At 38.7% G+C, this 20,439-nt stretch overlaps 1 protein-coding gene across 1 annotated transcript; it reads left to right on the plus strand.

Moving 5' to 3' along the window:
* The first annotated feature begins 1,397 nt into the window (after positions 1 to 1,397).
* On the plus strand, positions 1,398 to 17,304 carry tmem214 (transmembrane protein 214). Its single transcript, XM_084377687.1, has 17 exons — positions 1,398 to 1,743; positions 8,794 to 8,987; positions 9,417 to 9,567; positions 9,713 to 9,847; positions 10,208 to 10,290; positions 10,455 to 10,560; positions 11,459 to 11,540; positions 11,919 to 12,020; positions 12,101 to 12,242; positions 12,769 to 12,860; positions 13,039 to 13,087; positions 13,294 to 13,401; positions 13,535 to 13,652; positions 13,738 to 13,834; positions 14,907 to 15,075; positions 15,222 to 15,373; positions 15,986 to 17,304. The coding sequence occupies exons 1-17, from the start codon at positions 1,593 to 1,595 to the stop codon at positions 16,110 to 16,112; spliced, it is 2,058 nt and encodes a 685-aa protein (XP_084233813.1). The 5' UTR covers positions 1,398 to 1,592; the 3' UTR covers positions 16,113 to 17,304.
* The last annotated feature ends 3,135 nt before the right edge of the window (positions 17,305 to 20,439 follow it).

A 20,439-nucleotide genomic window follows, 5' to 3' on the forward strand; every position in this document is an offset into this window, starting at 1 on the left:
AGACTCATTTGAGCGACACTAAGTGCCTCTTTTGACAGACACTGCAGCCAAAACTCACCGTCTGTTCCACAGAAGGCAGCCAGACGGAAAAATGCAGCAGACCCATGGTTTAACTGGACCTGGCACTTCTCAGTGATGGAGCCCTCAGCAGAGAGCTTACAGGGATCAGATAATATAGTGCAGGAGTTCAAGTGTTAGGACAAACCTCCCGATGGAAACTCAAGACTATAACCTGCTGCCATCATAACTTTTTTCGTGGTACTGTTTTGCATTATCCTGTTCACATCTCAGATCCAGTTTATATGAAGAATTGTGAATGACCATTTTTTATTTTTTTTGTCCAAACCGTAAGTTTACATATTTCACTTGTTATTGATACAATATGATATGGAAAATTATAAGCATAGAAGCCGTCAGTACATAAAAAGTAATGTACCTGGGGCTTGTTCTGGGCTTTGAATTATTTATGTCCAAATGTTAGAACCCCTTTTTAAATTTTTATTTTTAACTCAAACTCCTTAGTTTTTGTTGACTAAATCTCAATTTGAAAAGGTAAAAAAAAAAAGACCTTACAGTGACAGACACATTGACACATTATTATGCCACCAGCGACAGCATTATATTTTCAGGTTGTCAGTCCGTCGGTCCTGTTGTTGTCACCGCGATATCTCAAGAATGCCTTGAGGGAATTTTGTCAACTTTGGTACAAATGTTCACTATGACAGAGGGATGAACTGTTTTGAATTTGGTCACTGTGACCTCACAAAAGACATTTCTGGACATTTTGACAGGTGTGTGGAGGCGGTAATTCTAGTTATCACTAATACAGTTTGATACCAGCATGGACATACTGTTAACATGACTGGTATCCAGGGCTGTAGTGGTAAAACAAAAAGTAGATAAACTGGGAATGTCCGCTGGCTCAACTGTCCAATGTTAAGTAATGGTTAACTGGTAAAAAAGTGAGTAAAACCTATGTTTCATTTGAAAACGGTTACCCTCCACTACATGCCAGACGCTACCAATACCATAACTTCTATACTTGCCAGTGTGGCTTATTTGAGGATCATTTGGTGTTTTTTTTATTTAAAATGACTAAAATACTATTTGTTAAAATAATCAGCTAATCTATTGATGGACTAAACCTTTTAATTATGGGCACATTGAATCTAACAGATTTGGCTGAGATATGTTATTGTTTTGAGTTTAGCCTACTTGGTTCAAATCAAAGCAGGCGCCATTTTTAAATGTACTTTTAAACAAAAGTTTATTCAGTAAACGTAAATACAATTTTAACTTGTACAAAGAGGAAACTCACATTAATTTTGAGATACTCAGGGTTGCTTGAGGTAAATATTTCAGATATTTGTATTCAAAAGTTAGACATGTTTGAACTTGTCGAGCTTCCTCAAGGAAATCAAACTAACGGTCCAAACGCATCACTCTGACGTCATGCCGACAAAAGAGACGTGGCACGCGGACGGTTAAATGATCAGAGCTGTTGGTTGAGAGAGCGTCCCGTCGCACTGTTTCATTCAGCAGCAGGAAGTCACGGCAACCCGAACTGATAACACCACAACTGGACCACAGACATGGCTTCAAATAATGGCTCAGTCGGCAAATGGGAGGTAGTGAAGAAAGGAAAGAAAAACACCAGCTCAGGTGGAGCGAAGAACCCGACTGACAAGAAAACCGGCAGCGGGGGAAGGAAAGCCCTGGGCGAATCTAACCAGCCATCCAGACGTAAGTGAACATGGCCCTCCATAGACCGCTGCTAGCTTCTCTGTGACCCATTTACCTTACTGCTGAAGTTCACATGAAAGAAAGCGGATGGAGCTACCTGTTTGACTGTGTCCACGAACTAGACTGTCTCTTTTGACATCTACTTTTTGGTCGGTCATAATACTGGAAATGACGATGGCTCGGAACTGTCATATGATTTGACAAGCTAGCCGCTGTAGCATAGCATCGCGCAGTAACGCTCCTTCCTACGGCTATTTTTTTTGTAGTCTCCTTTGGGGGCGGGGGGTTACCAGTTTGTCTGCGTGGCTGTACTTAACCTTATCTGCTGACACACTTATTTCAAATTAATAGCTTTAAAAGCTTCCTGGGCTATGTGCTCCTGCCTCATACAGCTTGAAGGGATTGCTAGTCAGCAGTTAGCTTGCTAGCAGCCTTTCAAGCAGTGTGTCAACACAGGCAACGTCATCACTGAGGAGCTGCATCTCTGGACAATGTGTTAACTGACTTTGTGACCTTTTTGTTTTTATTCTGCTGTTACACTTTTAAATTAAACTCTAGGCTGTTGTTACATAGCTGAACCGTATATGGTTAGGCTTATTAATTAGGCTTATTTCCACTTACAGGGACAGCTGTCACATGAGTGATCATTCATCAGTGTGGCTAATTGAATCCCAGATTTCTCCCTTTGCATGTTTTATTAAAGGATTAGACCTATCAATAGGCTGTATTTTTCTTACTGTCAGCATATATAAGAAAAGAAAAACACAAACATTTAATTGAATATACTAATAAGTATGCCTGTGCAACATATCAATATATCGTTTTTTGTGATGCAAGACTATATATCATCTAATAGTTGGACATCATCATGTCGTGATATGGCCTGAGTGTTATCCTTCCCTGGTTTTAAAGGCTACATTACAATAAAGTAGTAGTTTTCCCAACTTGCCAATGCTTGCCTTTACCCATTTAGTTATTATATCCACATTACTGATGATTATTAATCAGAAATCTTATTGTGTTAATATTTTGTGAAAGTACCAATTGTCATCCCTACAATACTGCCACATCATTGATGGAGGTATTTTGTCAATAATATAAAAAATAAAAATTAATTTTGTTACCCAGTACCAATCCTAATGTATATGAATTTGCTGCTGGGAATATAAATAACTATCCATTGGCCTTTTAATAAATGATAATAGTAATAATAAAATATACAGGTTATTTGCCACCCATTTTTTAACCTTTATGACTACAATTGTAATCAATGGACTTGGGGCTTAGTGCCACAGACAGTGTGGGGAAGGGCAAAAGTATTGAGAGGTGCACTTAACTAACACTGCTGGCTTTTATGACGATAATAATATATATCTGTGAAGCTAACACCAGTTTTCTCCTTTATGGAAGGAGAATAGATACAGTATAATTATCTGTATCCTAATTGAAGTTCTGTGCTGTTGCAGTATTATAAAGATGGTAGTAATGCGCATGAATTTGCAGGATTTTAGATTTTTTCATGCTTTAGTAGTTTGAGGCTCTGTCTTGAAGAGTTAAAATCCACCTTCAAGATCTTTATTATAAGTTATGTTCTAACATGTTGCAAATTCCTGAAGTAATTTATGTTTTAATCAAATTACCATACAGCAAAACGGGGGACAGGCAGTATTCTTGTATAGAAAAACCACACATTGCTCAGAGCACTGGTCAACAGAGGCCAATAAACAAACTTTTGACCCAGGTAACCCAGCAGATTAATCTGACCATGGGAAACACCACACTAACCACATTAAATCTGGCAGTTATTCTGTATGGTGTGATGATACCTTAGTAGAACATAATTACAGACCCACAGCATGATGGATTGTTTTGTTTTATATTCAGCATAATTAACATTCAGTAAACCTGACAGCAACTACCCTCAACTACCGCACCCTCCCCACAGGTATGGCTGTGAGTTAAATAATGGGCGACAGAGCAGATTAGATCCAACTTTGCCACTGCTATTTGTTTATGCACCAGTTTTATCAGTGAAACAGCTGGTCCAAAGTCTGTCTGATTGGTCACAGTGACTGTGTCAGTGATGAGGTGGTGTAAATGTTTTGTCTAAAAGAAATGCACGTCTCTTTTTGGTATATAAACTCTCTAACCAACATAGTGAGAAGTGTTTAATCTGAATTCTCCTGAAAGTCTGCTTCAGCATTACCAGGCTCTACAAATAATCAGATACTGAATTCTTAAAGATGATCAATATTATAATCAACAAGACAAAGCTCAGTTTAAAGCCTTAAAGGCTTCCATACTTGAATCATGAGATGGTTACGATTGAGTTTGTGGGTTTGGCATGTTCAAAATTATCCTCCAGCCACAGGTTCAGCTTGAGGCTTTTGTATCTGTTCAAGCAGCTTTGTGTGTCTTCACATGGAGACACCAGAAAGAAAAGTGTTAGTTATATAATGCTTGATTTAGCTCAAAACAGCTTTTGGAAGGTGAGACTAGTTGTTTGTCACTGACAGGGCTCCAGTGTCCAGACTGACCTTTGACACTGGTTGCACAGGTGCCCCTAAATTGTTCATTTAGGTGCACCAGCACATAATTTAAGTGCACCCAATAATGCATTTAAAACAAATTATATGAATTATTGTAAACAGAATAAAGGTGCAGATAAATGCTTTTTCTTATTTTAAGTCACAGCACATGCAGCAAGAAATTGCAAAAACCTCAATAACCTAAATGTTGAAAATGGTTAACAAACAAGAAAATCAACCTCAAATATTGTTGTTGCATTACATTAAGCATTTCAACTTTGTTTTAAAACTACATACTATAAAGCTGGCTCTAAAATATTGATGGTTGTCAGATTATTATTTTATTAACCTTAAAAGTATATTATTCTCCAGAGAGAAAGGGGAAGATGCATACAATCCAATGATAGACTAACAGGACATGGGACCTTCAGCAAATGGGTTTATATGCTAATATTTGTTCAAAGGCAACTGTCTACACACCCAGTTGATATTTGTAAATATAAAAATATGTTTATAGGCTACTTTTTTTTATAATCAGACCTATTGAATATCAGGTGAAATGTAGCAACCATGAAAATGGATTTTTGGGAAGAGTCTCATCCTTGAGCCCTGATTTAGCCAAGATCTTCTCACACCACTAAATTAGACAAAAAATGAATAATATAAGAGGCTTTCTTAAGGCTCTGCCTTGCAGCCTTTAGTCTTGTTTATAATGTCTGTTATTGCATATTTAAATACATATCTTCACCTTGAGGAGGTCGCATGTCAGACAGCTGATGTGATGCATATATTGGACTTGTTCCACATTACATGTCTGAACGTGTTATAGGATATCTGATATGGGCTCATCTTTCAACAGGAGTGATTATGTCAAGTCCAACGTGTATGATGTTGATTTACATGCCAGACGCTATTTTGAAGGCACCTTCATTTATGGAGGGTTAAAAAAAACAATGTCAGACATCATCCACCTGGTTTTTATTATATTACTGTATTAATTTCAGCAGTAGAAAGCTTTGTGAAATTGTTCTGTTTTGTTTTTTGACTTGACCCTAACCCACTTTTTAGAAATTGTTAACTTAAATGATCTCTGTAGAACTGGTTTATCTGTATTGGTATTAATTAGTTTTTCAGCCCTCCTATCGGTAAATACCAGCATAACCTTTTACGACACAGTTCATGTGTTTCTTAAATAATGCCAGACAAACATCGGAAAATCCTTCTGACATTATACAAAGAGAAAGACTTGCCTTGCTGCAGTCTGCTCTATGTTGTTGAGAAGGGTCTGAAGGTGTTTTGCTCTGTATCTATATGTGAAGCTTCCTGTCAGCTATTCTTCTGCTGGTGTGAGAATCCATTGGAGTCCACCCACCCTGTAAGAGGGCCATGCTGGGTACAACTACTCAGATTACACCCTGACACAACATAAAGACCCTCTGCTGAAATATGCCAGGACAGTGTCCAAAATCACTCACACTGAGTGGTTTGCTATACAGTCAGCAGTACTGTAAATTGAGATTTCAGACACAGATGGATCGTTACTTTGCGTCATCAGTGACGGGTGTAGAGCCACACAGCAGTTATTTCCGCATCTGTAGCTGTGCTCCCATCATAGACTTTATAAAACATTAATGGAGCTTCTGGGTCTAAATTATATAAAATAGTCATTCCTTATATTTTACTTGCACTTGTTTAAACGTCTGGAACAAAGGCCAACACATTCCCCCTAAGAAGACAGTACTTCCTTTGTGTTGATGTATTTGACATTTACAGATTACAAGACTGGTGGCAAATCTCCAAAGTGTTTGCTGGATTTATGTGGTTCTTCTTGTATTTAGTGATGCTGACTAGATTCTTGTAAAGTCTGTCTTGGCAGATACTGCAAGTGCGTTACTTTGATCTGTTTAATTACTGCAGGGGTAGTACATATCTGTTCGATAGAGGTACTACTTTTTTTAAAGTTTCCTTGAGGTGGAACAGTGAATTTGGTACAGTGCCTGTGCCTGGACCCATCTTTGTGATTACTCACCGTTGACCTTGTCTGGTTTTGTGTAGCTTTCCTAGATTTATTTTCATGGAAATTGCCAATTGTATTGATGTATATGAAAGAAGTAATCTCAAGCTCAAAACCTTGTTAAAACATAGCTATACAAGCAGCTCGTCTGCTGTTTCAGATGATGTTTATCGTTGTAATTTTTAAGTATGCAGTTATATTTACACTGACAATCTTTCACGTGAAGCTATCTTTTATAAGAGTGTACATAGAGAATTAAAATAAAACAAATGACAACAACAACATAAAACAATTGATTGAATTGAATAAGTTGAGAAAAAGCTTATGATAAATCAGGGACAATATTCTGCTTTTTCCCCCATTATCTGTGTATCTTTTTGTGTCATAAATATGGTATCATATAAAAATTACATTCACCAATGTGACAAAATTTCATGGAAATCAATCAAGTAGGTAAAGCAATTATGCAATGAAATATAACTTCCTGGAGAAAGACGGTTGATTGTTGAGTCTACCCAGTTCGGCAAGATTGGACGAGAATCAGTTATCTTTCTTCAGGAAGTTCTTCAGAACTATTGAGGGCTTTTAAAGTGATTTAGATAATCTTAAAGTGAATTCTTAAATGAAAACACTGTGCAGTGTCTAAGTTTCAAGGAAAAGATAAGGACTATAAAAAACAAACAAAAACTCACTGGTTTGTTTCCCCCAGTGTCGAGGCACATGAAGTTTTCCTAGTCACTACTCAAGTGGCCTCATTTGTTATTGCCCTGTTACTGTACTTCACTGTAGCAGAAGTCTTATCATGTCAAGAGCTGCTGCTGGAAAGGACCACTTCCTGACACTTACGGATATTTGTTTAGTATTAATGGACGTGACGTGACGAGACTGGTCAGATTACACCTTTTAGTACTTTCCTTGCTATTCAGGTATTGCTTACTAAACTGAGACATTCATGCAGACAACTGGCTTCAGTGAGGGTAATAAATACTTTGTTATGTTACTCATGAAGTAAGTCTGCCTGTTGTGATGGATTTATTTCCATTCAGGGAAGTGAAAAATAATCTAGACTGTTCAGCATTCAATTATAGAAGTTATGGTGATAGTCAGTCTTGAACACTGACACTATGATGAGACAGGCCCCCTCTTTGCGTTACAGCCCTGTGTTATGCCGACACTTACACAGACCCGATATAGATTTAGGTTTGTAAGCAGCATGTAGAGCTAAATGATCAGTGAACAACTGGTGACCTCTGTCAACGCTGACTCAAGTTTGTGGGTGGGGCTGACTGGGATTCTTGTCTGCAGTCATATGGACTCGTAGTTGAATTCTTTAAATACAACCTTTACTACAGTTAGTTAAGGTCAGAGCCTAATGGAGCAGCTTACTCTGGAATAAATTTAACATTAATAGTCTGGGTTTCAGTGTAAGTTTTAATGGATAAGATATGCATTATTTACATTTTTTCTTATTTTGAGAACATCCTTTGAAAAGACCAAAACCAACCAATAAAATTAACCTACAAGCCTGATGTAGCTTATTCCTCTGTGCCATAGAACCCCATTTCCAAATACTTTACGCTTTAATAAGCCATAATGTTGCACTGGGTGAAAGGTTTCTTCATTACAATGAGCATTGTAACTGTGATTCATTTTGATTCAATCCCACATACAACCACAGATCTAAAAAAGTATATTTTATATATATATTTACAAAAAACAATCAAGTTTATCAAATATAGAATTAGCAAACCACAAAATGTGCATTACTCTTCAGCTGAAAATAGTCCCCAATAAGTGCCTTATTTCCTACTGTTTGAGTATAGTTTACTAAAAAGAAACGACTGTTCCCAGCTGTGCTAGGAAATAACTACGGCAAAAAAGGAACTGTATATTTGTGGCCTGTTTTTATTTATGTCTTTCTGGGGAAAGAATGACAGCTACACTCAGGGATTTGTTCATCATTTGGGACTTGTTGACAATAAATAAAGTATAGAATGATGTCAGCCTTATCATTTCAGAGGCTTTTACATTTTGGTAATACAAAATAAATGACCAAATTATAAGTTCTGGGGTATGCTGAACACTTAAAAAATGTGATGTTTTGATACTAATATTAGTATTAGCTACCTCAGTACACAGAACATATTATTATTCACCCTCAAAACTTCATACTGGTCGAGCTCTAATATAAACTTTGTTAACACGGACTCTAGACACAGTAGATTCTTAACGAGTAACACACAGGGGAACACTTGGAATGCTGCTGGTGCTTAACCCTGTTGTAATGAGTGTTGCAGGAATATTGTCTGGTATTATAACAGCTCATTACGTAAGCCAAAGAGGGCGGGTGGAAGCTCTGAATGTGAGGGGAGCTGAATGCCTTGGTTTCAAGGATTAACTTGATTCACAGGGTGAATGTGAGAAAGTGTTGAAGACGGAAGAAGTTTGAAAATAGACTCATTTCTGCACAGAGGCGTGTCTTAACCACAGCTGCCTTGTTTCCTTCAGCACCCCTGAAGATGTCAGAGACTCTGTACGATGGCTTTGAGAAGATGGGGAAAAAACAGAACAAGGAGCAGGTTCCACCAGCAGCCGAGCCTGAAAATAAGAAGCCCTCATCAAGTAAACCATCCAAGAAGACACACCCCAGCAATACAGTCACCCACCCGACTCACAAGAGCCTTGAGGAGGCCTTCAAATCTGTGAGTAATGCACATACCCCTCCGTTTTCTATCTTTTTAAAACTTCTGGGTTGTTGAAATATTGGGTCAGTGAGATTTGTTTACAATCTAAAGTCGTATTTCTTGCATTTTTTAATGAGAAGACTATTTTGAAGCTTGTGTTCTTTTTTCCCTGAAACAGCATTTGTGGCTAAGATTTAAGAACTAACTGATTATTAATCATCCTCAATAGTGGGTCAGGAATTAGTCTGATCTTTGTAAGTGAATGAAAGGATAAAAAAAAAAATGTAATAGGGGGTAAAACCTCTTGAAGCCATAAATATGTTCACAGAAACAGTGCTACATTGTTGCATTTCCAAAGCAAAGTATCACATGCTGAAATGCAGTCTCATCACTGTATAATGGATGTTTTGTTTCTTAATGTTTTATTTCTGTCTTGTTCTGTTTTAGTTGGATATTGGTGACCTGAAGCAGCAGTTGGCCCGCAGTCAGACCCTGTTTCCAGAAAACCCATCAGTGTGGCTTAAAGACCTGGCAGGATACCTCAACCTCCATCTGACTGCGCCAGAGGCTGAGCCCACACTCAGCAGCTATGCTCACGGTCGGTCAAACTCACACTTTATTTTGTTTTAAAGAAAGATTAATAAAAAAATATTGTGTACACTCAATATAGCCCAAACAGACTGTTGGTACTGACACAATAATCAAAAGACGGTACTTATTTCATGTCCTCTTTTTGTCCCCAGACTACCCATACTGTCTTACAGGAAAAGAGCTGAAGGGCGTGATCAAAGGCCTCATCGGACGCTGCGGTGACATTCTGCCGGATTTATTCGACCACTGTGTTTATACTATGCTCAGGGAGCTGGACAGACAGTCAGGTAAGAGTAAGAGCTCACATGGAGGGTTGGAGGTGGTTTGTGCTGTGGAATTAAAGACAGAAGTGATGCAGTAATGAAAGCTATTATAATGCAACAGCCCTTGATATTGTCCCGTCTTCTACTCAACAAAATTCTCCTTCTCCTTCTCTTCCTCCTTCTTCCTTCTTCTTCTTCTAACAGCCACCTACTTATCTGAGATTGTAAATGCTGCACTTGTTAAGTCATGTTGTCTTCATTTTATCGGCTCTATAATTAGCTGATAATGAGGAAATAATGGGGATAACATGCAACAAAGGTCAAGCTGGACCAGGAAATTCTAATAAAAAAAAAACACCCAACAGTTTTTCTCTCTGTTTCTAGGAGAACCTCTGCATGGCTACAGAGTTTGCATTCAGGCAATCCTACAGGACAAACCCAGAATAGCCACCCAAAACCTGTCAGAGGTGAGTGAGTGTGTGTCCTTGAGCCCTGCAGATAACTGGCAGGTTTCTGCTTCACTGCCTTTGTCTGCTCTGAATGTACAATTCAAACTTCAGTACTATTGTCCAATTTACTGGGGATTTTTCTTTTTCAATATTATTTTTAATATCCTTTCCTTCTTCTCTAGTATTTGGAGTTATTGCGGTCAGTTCAGAATCGTCCAGTGAAGTGTTTGACCATCATGTGGGCTCTTGGACAAGCTGGATTTTATGACCTCAGCCAAGGACTAAGAGGTAATAGACAGTCAAACACTTACCCAAAGAATTTACACACATTTCCACACAACTACAAAGTATCTGCTCTTTCAAATACGAGAAAGTGTTTTATCATCCTCTCAGCTCGAATGTGTCTCCCCTTTCTCCCACTTTCCCAACAATATGTGCTAATAGACAGTCTGGGTTGGGGGTTAGTAAAGCAACAGTGCACATTAGAGCAGTAACACATCCTCTGACAGCCGTCTGTGAGCTTAAACACATGGTAGCTTCACACACTCAGCTTCTGCTCCTGGTCTTTGCCTGTATTTGATGAGGCTGTGAGGTGGGAGAGGCGTGGGTGTTAGTACAGTATGCAGGCATGGGAGGATGAATATTCTTGGAAAATTACATAACAACCTTCATCTGCAAAATAAGAGTATCAAGTACCATTCAACTCGCCCAAGGCAAGAAAGACACATTCTTAACAAAACTGCAAATGCAAAATGTGCTGCATATTATCTTGATGTTAGAATATAAGTTTCCTGTCTGAGCCTCAGGCTTTGATATAATTAGACTGAGCAAGACTTGACCAGTGTGACACGCAATGGGAATGTTGAAATATAGTATGAAACAATAAGATAATCATCATAATCCAATAAAAACTAAATTAAATCTGAGTGCATTTAGCATGACAGACTTGTATAACAGTGAAGCATCTCTGTGGGATGGCTGCAGAGCTCTTTATCCTTCAGGCTACCTTAGTTTTCGCCATACTAACAACCTTCAAGTTCTGTTTCACTATGCTACTTATATAATTAGGCATGCGAGAACAAAACCCATGTTTTTCTGCAGTTGCTCTGGGCCAACAGTTGAGAACATTTAATGCCAGAGCTAAAAGTTCTTATATGATAAATCAAGTTCTTTATCTGTGTTTCAGTGTGGCTGGGTATCATGCTTCCTGTGCTCGGAGTGAAATCCTTGTCTTCATATGCCATTGCATACCTGGAGAGACTTCTGCTGTAAGTCCTTCTTAGAAATATGTTTGTTTGTTTGTTTGTTTTTTCAGTACAATCCTCGAATTCAAAGGCAGTGTTGTTGATAGCGCCCAGGATAAGGTCATACTGTTGTTGTAAAATACCCCTCTTTTTTTAAATGGCAGTTGTCAGAGCATGAAACTAATAATCTGTTGATTTTATTAAAAATCTAGATGTGGGTCTAACAAAAGCAATACTGTCAGTGCTGAAAAAAATTTTAGAAATCAAATCTTGACTTTAAAATCGAATCGTGGATTTGGAGAACCGTGACACCTTTAGTACTGCACACTGTATAGTTACTGTAAATTCTTCATGCTCTTAACTTGCCTTGACTGATTGCGGGTAATATTCTTCTTTTCCCAGACTTCATGCAAACCTGACAAAGGGATTTGGCATCATGGGTCCTAAAGAGTTCTTTCCTTTGCTGGATTTTGCCTTCATGCCCAAGAATGCCCTGTCACCAAGGTAAATATAACATAATGCAGATTTCTGCTTGTGTAAAAAATGGTAAAGGTGTCATTGAAGGTATTTTTCTTTGTGTTCAGTCTGCAGGAGCAGCTGAGGCGTCTGTACCCTCGACTGAAGGTCCTCGCGTTTGGAGCCAAACCCGAGAGCACATTACACACATACCTGCCATCGTTTCTGTCCAGAGCCACACCACACTGTCCAGATGACATGAAGAGAGAGGTACACACACAGACGTACAAACTCTGCATGCGTTTTAGACTTTAAACTGATCTTTTCTACGTAATACTACTCACTCGACCAATGCAAAAGACGGAGTGTAGTTTAGCTCAGTGCAGCTGCATAAATCTTTCAGGTGTATGTGATATATCAGACAGTAAGTTGTTATAACCTCATTATAGTGACCAGCTTGAAAAGAAAATACGCTCTCAAAAACTCTCACTGTGTTTATAACCACTAGCCAGCTAACTCATTCCTTGAGTTAACTGGCCAAATATTAATATATTAACTTAACAGTAATACAAGTAATTATCCATAATATGTAGCTACAAGATGTATTCTTGAGAAGGATGTGTTCTTGATCTGCTATCATTGTTGTTTGCTCATCATAAAATTCACTGGTTAGCTTAACTAAGAGATGAAAGAAGGCAGAATTGAGAAATATAGCTTAAAAAATGAATAGAATTGAATCAGAAATCAAACTGAGTCTTTTTGTCTTTCTCTTCTTCCTCTCTCGTGTGTTTTGTAGCTGCTCAGCAGTATGACGGAGTGTTTGTGTGTGGACGTGCAGAGTCTAGGAGTGTGGAGGCAGCTCTATACCAAACACTTAGCCCAGTCCGGGTGAGTTATACATGTTTTTGTGTCTTTTTTAAGCTGTGAGTTGTACATGGAAAACAGCGTTGCTCTATGGCAATAGCATACTTCACAATTAAAGATAAGACGTTAAAGATTCTTTCTGGATTTCAGCCATTTATATACTGATAAATAGAGCTGACCTCATTTCTGTTTTCCTCTCCAGTCTGCTGTTGAATCATTTATTGAAGTCTTGGAATATCCTGCCACCAAAGGTACGACTCCTGCCGTGACGTCTGATGGTTTAAAAGCCCAGATTCACCTCCCTTGAGATGGTTTAATTGGAGCGTAACAGAATGTTTTTACTCCGTGTGATGCAGCAAGCAAGCTTAGAGTTGATAACTAAGTATAAAACCTTTTATTGTTTCTTTAATCATCTTGTTTTTGACTAATTGTGCTTTATTTTCCTTTTTTTCTTCAGCTCCGGAAGAACCTTGAAGAAACAATCCAGTCTTTCAAAGTGACCAATGAGGAGATGAGAGACACTGTTGAGTCTCAGGACCTTCAGGAGTGCAATAGCCTGTGCCAGGTGAGACAGAGTCGAGTCGACAATCATCTTTAACCATGAGAAATGTTGGGAATTTTAACAGGTATTGGATTTAGCTCCACTCACATTACTCTCAGTAGCGCTTTTTCTCAGTGTTGTCCTCTTCTGGCTCCAGAATCTGCAGGTAAAGATGCGTGGTCGTGGCTTCCCCTGGTCCAAACTCCTCATGGTTCTGCTTGTGTTTGTTGCCGGCTTCATCGCTCATGACATCAGATCCCACGGCTCCTTCACAGGTCCGTCCGAGTCCTCTTTACTCATCACAATAACTAGTCTTTATGTTTGTTCCTGAGGTCTTACAACATGCGTTGTTTGTTTCAGATTCCAGCACAGCCAGGCATCTCCGCAGCTCAGGGGTCACAGCCGTATCTCAACAGGCCTGGGGCAAAATAACAGTGTACACCAAACAGGGTTTCGGGTATGACCTCACTTATCTCGTCACATATGTGTTTGTGAACAGTCATTTGACCAATACACCATATATGTAGCTCTCTCCTCTCACAAATTAACCAAATTACCGTCCACTGTGTACCAGAGATATGTATCTCTCTTTTAGGCTTTGTCCTGGTTGACTTTTGTACACTTTGTCTGGCCAGAGGCCGGTCACGCCAAAGAATAAAAATAGCTCAGTATCTAGCACACATCGGATTCATTTCCTGTATACAAAGCAGTTTGCTCACTGGCTCAGTGTTAGTAGAAACATGTTCCCAAAGTGATGTTTTGAATAACTGTAGTTTGTCTGTAGTTATTTTTAACATTAATTAGTTTACAGTAATATAGAAAATATAACAAACTCAGTGGCCACTTTATAAGGTACAACGGCTCAATCTAATTTAATCCAGTGACTTGTATGATGCCTATAATGTTAAGGTTTTGTTGACACTGTCAGAGAAATACTTATTCAGTTATACATTTTAGCATTGAACGCATAGTTAGTGGTAGTGTTGTACTGGACTGCTTTACATTCAGAGGTGTTTCTAATATTTTGTCTTTCAATTTACATATCCGAGGGGGGACAAAATAGTAGAAACACTTACTCAATGTCATGCAGTCCAATTCAACACCACTTTCAATACGACCTTTTCAATAAAAAATTAATCCGTTCTAATTCTCTGATTCCAGATTCTTAAATGTGAATATTTTCTGTGTTATTTTTTACCGATTTATATCTGAGTTGTGGACAAAAGAAGACATTTGAGGGTGTCATTTTTCACCATTTTCTGACATTTTATAGACCAAATAACTAATCGCTTAATCTAGTAAATAATCAACAAAATAATCGACAATGAAAATAACCAGCCCCAAAACTGAATACTGTGAGCTTCTTAAAGATAGATGCTATTGTAGGGCTTTTATATGGTATTGCAGTAGATTTGAGATGTACCTGATAAAGTGTGTATAATATAGAAAAGGAAAAATAATGTAATACATTTAATAACACACTGACTTGTGTCTGTTTTTGTTTTTTTGTGTGCGTGTGTCCTCGGTAGCTGGTTGGAGACGAACACTCCCCATTATTACTCTGAGTGTGTTCGGGTTGTGGGGCCACTAATGGAACAAGGTCTGGAAAAGGCAAAAACAGCAGCCATCTTCATCTCTGAAAACACCACACAGTTTATTCTCTGGGTCAAAGAAAAGACACCACAGGCCATAGAATGGGTAAGGCTGTGAAGAAACAGATGTAAAACTGTTACCTCCTTCTGCCAAAGCATCTGATGAGAATCAAGGTGCTGGAGCTAACAAGATGAAACAGTCATATGCTATGTCGTTGACTCGTGTCTCATCTCTTGTCTACATTTGCCCAGGTGAACGCCAACACTCCTGACAGTGTGTTCCAGGTGTTGGACTACTTAAAGGAGCTCCTCCTCTTCCTCCATCAGAACTACATCCTGCCAGCGCTGGCGTACGTAACTGACCTGCTACAACGAGCATGGACCAACCTACAGGACTCTTGCAAGTCAGTAACCTTGAGGAGTCTTTTAACCTGTTTGTTTGTTTGTTTGTTTGTTTTACTGTAACTGTGCATCCTTATTTCTCTGAATGTGAGCGGACTGGATTACATTTACATCTGGAATTGAAAAAAGAGTGTCCAAATTTAGCTGCACCAGCTGTTCTTAAGTTTAAACTGATGTGTGTCACTAAATTAAAACTGGTGACACCACAAACAATAACTCTTACATAGAGCTAACTGCCAGGTGCACCTGTTATGTAGCTACATCAGCTTGCCAATATTACGTGTTAAGCCTGAAGAGGAAATGTGGAATATGTTCAACACATTTGAAAATTCTCTGACTCCAGCTTCTTAAATGTGAATATTTTCTGGTTTCTTTACTCCTCTGTGACAATAGACCGAATATCTTTGGGTTGGGGACAAAACAAGATATTTGAGGACATCATCTTAGGCTTTGGGAAACATGGGTCAACATTTTTCACCATTTTCTTACATTTTATGACCAAACAACTAATCGATTAATCAAGAAAATAATTGACGGACTAATCAACAATGAAATCAAAAACTGCATTTTTGAGATAATTTTTAAAAAAACTGCTTTTCTGTGTTTCCCTGCAGTGGTGAGGTGTCCGTATCGTGTCTGCAGAGCCACGCTTTGTCCTTCACCAACTCCACGTGGCAGCTGCTCCAACACACGACCTCGGCCATCAAGACGTGGGCGCAGGAGCTGCTGACACGAGCATGATGACATCACAGATGCTGACTAATTTATACACCCACACACACAATATACACACATGAAGTTATCTACACACACACTGACCCAATCTGTGGCTGCCTTTCAACGCGTCTGCTCCCGTCTCGCGCCGTGATTGGACACTGAGGGGTCAGACAAATAAAACTCTCACTCAGAAAGGACCCTTCAATCTCTTGTTTTGGCTAAATTTTTTAATCAGTTTGCTGTTGTATAGATGTTTTTTTCTACCAATCCTTTTGTCACTGCTGGATGCAGAGGTCGTATCTCTCTATCTCTCTGTCCCTGAGTTTTCTACTGCAACTTTCAGCCGTTGCTTTAACCTTTGGGTTAAAAGAATTGTGTAATTTATAGAAAATGTAGGTTTGTAGATGATTTATAAACCATTTTTATTTAAAGATATAAAAAAGTGTTATGTGAAAACTTGGAAAAGGGCAGGGAAAAGACCAAAAAACATATTCCAGACTTCTCCAAGCTACTGAAGACCTCGTCAGCTAACTTCATCCCCCACACTTTGACCAGTTGACTATGGTCGCGTGTGTCGGGCTCATTAAAGCATTCATCAAGCCTGAGAAGCTGTCTGTTGGGCAGATCACAATGTAAAGCCTTCATTATGAAAAGATTTGAATGGATTGACTCCTTCAGAACATCTGGAATGGATTTCATAACCCAAAACAGGACACAAGGAGTCTCAGATCAGTTCAAAAAGGTCCAGAAGAAGAAGAAATCTACCTGCTGTCTCGTCTGTCCTGCACATTTTCTCATCATGTCTTTGCTGCTTCATCATCTGACTGCTGTTTCTCGTGCTTTTTCATTTGCCATCAGTTGCTCTTCACCTGAGCTAAAAGCAGCTCTGTGGTCGTGTACTCATACTTGAAGGCTGATGATATTCTTTCTGTCTATGTGTGTGTTTTTGTGTGTGTGTGTGTGTGTGTGTGTGCCTGCGTGGATCGACAAGCTTATTCTCAATAATGGGGACATGATTAACCCAGTGCCAACATCATCCTGTAGGCCCTAATGTGACTAAGAATAAACCCCATTAACCCCTGATCTGGGCAAAGTGAAGGTTCTGACCAGCTGATTCACTCACCCCACCTTGTAAACAAGATGTTTGGATGGATATGGCAATGACTAATGTCTTACTTTGTAATGTAAATGATTTATAATAAAGAATTCAACCCTATTCACTGTTTTCATGACTGGATTATTGACTTAAATGTCTTAAAACGTTCCCCAGAATTGTATTAATGAAGAATTAAGTTTAAATTTGGTTAAATTTCCCACCAATAGACGATAGCATGTTTTTTAAATCCGATTGCCAATAAAATAAATTAATTTAAAAATGCACTACAGCGTGCTATCTGCAAAGTAACTTAAGTTATAAAATAAATGGATCGAAAATCTAGTGGAGTGGAAGTATAAAGTAGCAGACACTCAAGTAAAGTACAAGTACCTCAAAATTGTACTTTGTACTAAGAGGCAATTGTTATAATAATTAATCATTTATGTATTTTTTTAAAGATCCTTGTTTTTTAAAGAAAAAAAATCAGTTGGCTGATATTATGTGCAGATATTAGCGCATCACAGATATATCCGTATAGGTGTATACATTTCCAAATATGTGCCGATATGAAAACTATCTTTTAGACATAATGCTGAAAAAGCTGCTGATTTATAATCATTCTATTCCTATTCAAGTTAACTGTTTCAGTGCACTGATTAAGTTTATTGTTAAACCACAAAATACCCTGCCTGCCTTGAGCACCTTTGACAGAAGTGTCTGATGGCCACATTTTAGGGATCACTGCTAAAAACATGTATATATCAGCATATACGTACAGTAAATGTACTTTTCATCAGTGATTATAGCTTTATACCAAGATGTTTATGTAAAAAAAAAAAAAATAGTTTAGAGCATATAAATGACATTACAACATAACAAGACTGGATTACCAACAGAGAGCTGTGCGGTTCACTCATCACAATAGCATGTTCAGCGTTCCTCTCCAGCCCCTTCGATAGCTCAGTTGGTAGAGCGGAGGACTGTAGAGTAATCCACACCAGACATCCTTAGGTCGCTGGTTCAAATCCGGCTCGAAGGAGGTAACTTTTTATTTTTTATCTGTACACAGGACAAAACGACGCGAAAGCTAAGTGGGACGGACGTAGCTTAGCAGCGCGACTGTTAGCACGCTAACGTTAGCCAGCTTGGCAACCGTGATTATGCAAACTTAGCAGAGACACCTGTTGGTTCCAGTGATGATTAGAAGCAGCATTGTTAACCACCACTTATTTGGTGTCTGTATTCAAAACAAATCAGACTCTGACAACAGTTCCTTAAAAATAAATGTTGTCTGAACTCTGATATGTAGAAAGTTCTAGCTAATGATGTAGCTTAGCTATGGGAGACCTGGCTGTCTAAACGCAGGATTGTTTAAGGTAACATTGAGTACTCCCATTTTCTCTCATTCTATAACGTTTTTCCGCGTGACAGTCGGAGATACTATTCACTATACGAACGAGGAATGACTTTGAAGTCACGTGACTACATCGAATGAATCAGTGGGCTTCTGGGTTTGTCCAATAACTGTTGATTTCTGTTATTGCGGTTTGGTGCGACACTAACATTTAACATGTATTCTTCACGTGCCACGTTATATGAATATAAAAGGAAAGTCCACATATAATTTAGCTCTCAAAAATTTGATGTGATTTATTTTGTGTTTTGTCCTTGCGCCACAGCGTGCAGAGAAGAAGTACAGGAAGTCAGCGCCCTCTGCACAGAGAAGTGCAAAAGCTTACAGCACCTGGTATTCCCAGGCGGTCTCCCATCCAAGTACTAACCAGGCCCGACCCTGCTTAGCTTCCGAGATCGGACGAGATCGGGCGTGTTCAGAGTGGTATGGCCGTAAGCGAGAGATTGAGTGACAAATACACTATTTATACATGTTCAACAGCTCCGTCATGATGATTGTGTATATTTATGCAAAATGGTTAAATACGTTCCATTAAACCTCTACAGGTGAAACAAATGTCCCACTTTCTATTCACAAATGATTATAAAATAAGCACAGAAAGAAATAATTAAATTGGTAAATAATTAAACATCAACAGGCCACCATTAAAGGTGGCAAGTGGTAATAGGTCGCATAGTTTGTGATATCACAGCCTTGATTGTCGGCAAATCCTTAGGTTCTGTCGAGAACTCACTTATCTTCATGAGATACGGGTCACGTCCAACATATTTGTTAATTGATTGCTTGTATCTTTGTCTTGGATGTGGATCTAAATCCGTACAATATCTACTCTCTGCAACGGTTTCCTCCATAGACATATTCTCGCGTTTACTTCCTGCCCTCCATCTGAAATCGCGCCGCCTTCGCGCGTCATCATAATCACGTGACTGAAACCCAGCTATTGCATGGTGAGCTCCGAATTACACCAAGCAGTAACGGATAAAAAAGAGCCCAAAGATTTCAGTGACGTGGTCATCTCGCCATCTACGTCATTCCTCGTTAGTATAGTGGACAGTATCTCCGCCTGTCACGCGGAAGACCGGGGTTCGATTCCCCGACGGGGAGTTTCTTTTCCTCTTGTCTCATGTGGTACTTTTCTACGGAGCAACACTAAACACGAATAGAAAGAAGTATAAAATGGCAGAAAACGGGAGTATTTAATTGTGGTTCAGGCTCTTCAAAATATACTACTCAGGCACCGTACTTGAGTAAATGTACTAGAGTCAGCCTTTTATAAGTAAAGCAAAAATAATCCCACTTTTTCTCCATTTTGTGACTGAAAATCAGAATCAGAATCAGAATTCCTTCATTTGTCCCACAAACGGGGACATTTGTGCATCACAGCAGCCAAAGCACAGTTCAATATAACAATAAACAATAATAATAGTAAAAAAAATAAACAATATAATAAAAAGGTAATAGATAGAAATAGACTTGTATATACATTATATGTACAAATATAAACAGTGTAATTATAAACACTGTAGGCAGTGTATTGTTATTAATAAATAATGAATATAAGTGATTGCCCAGATAGTGCAAACCAAAATGAGAAATGAGTTATGTATAGAGTTTTTATTGCACAGTGCACAAGTGAGGTCTACTTGGAGCAGTGCTGATTGTAGAGTCTGACAGCAGCAGGAAGGAAGGACCTTTGATACCTCTCCTTCACACACTTGGTGTCTATCAGTCTATCACTGAAGGAGCTGCCCAGTGCTGTGATAGTGTCCTGCAGGGGGTGGGACTCCTTCACCTGCGCTCTCCCAAAATATTACTAGTATTATAATATAATTCATCAATAT

The sequence above is a fragment of the Pagrus pagrus genome (genome assembly GCF_965226575.1).
Source record: "Pagrus pagrus genome assembly, chromosome: 16".
Taxonomy (NCBI): domain Eukaryota; kingdom Metazoa; phylum Chordata; class Actinopteri; order Spariformes; family Sparidae; genus Pagrus; species Pagrus pagrus.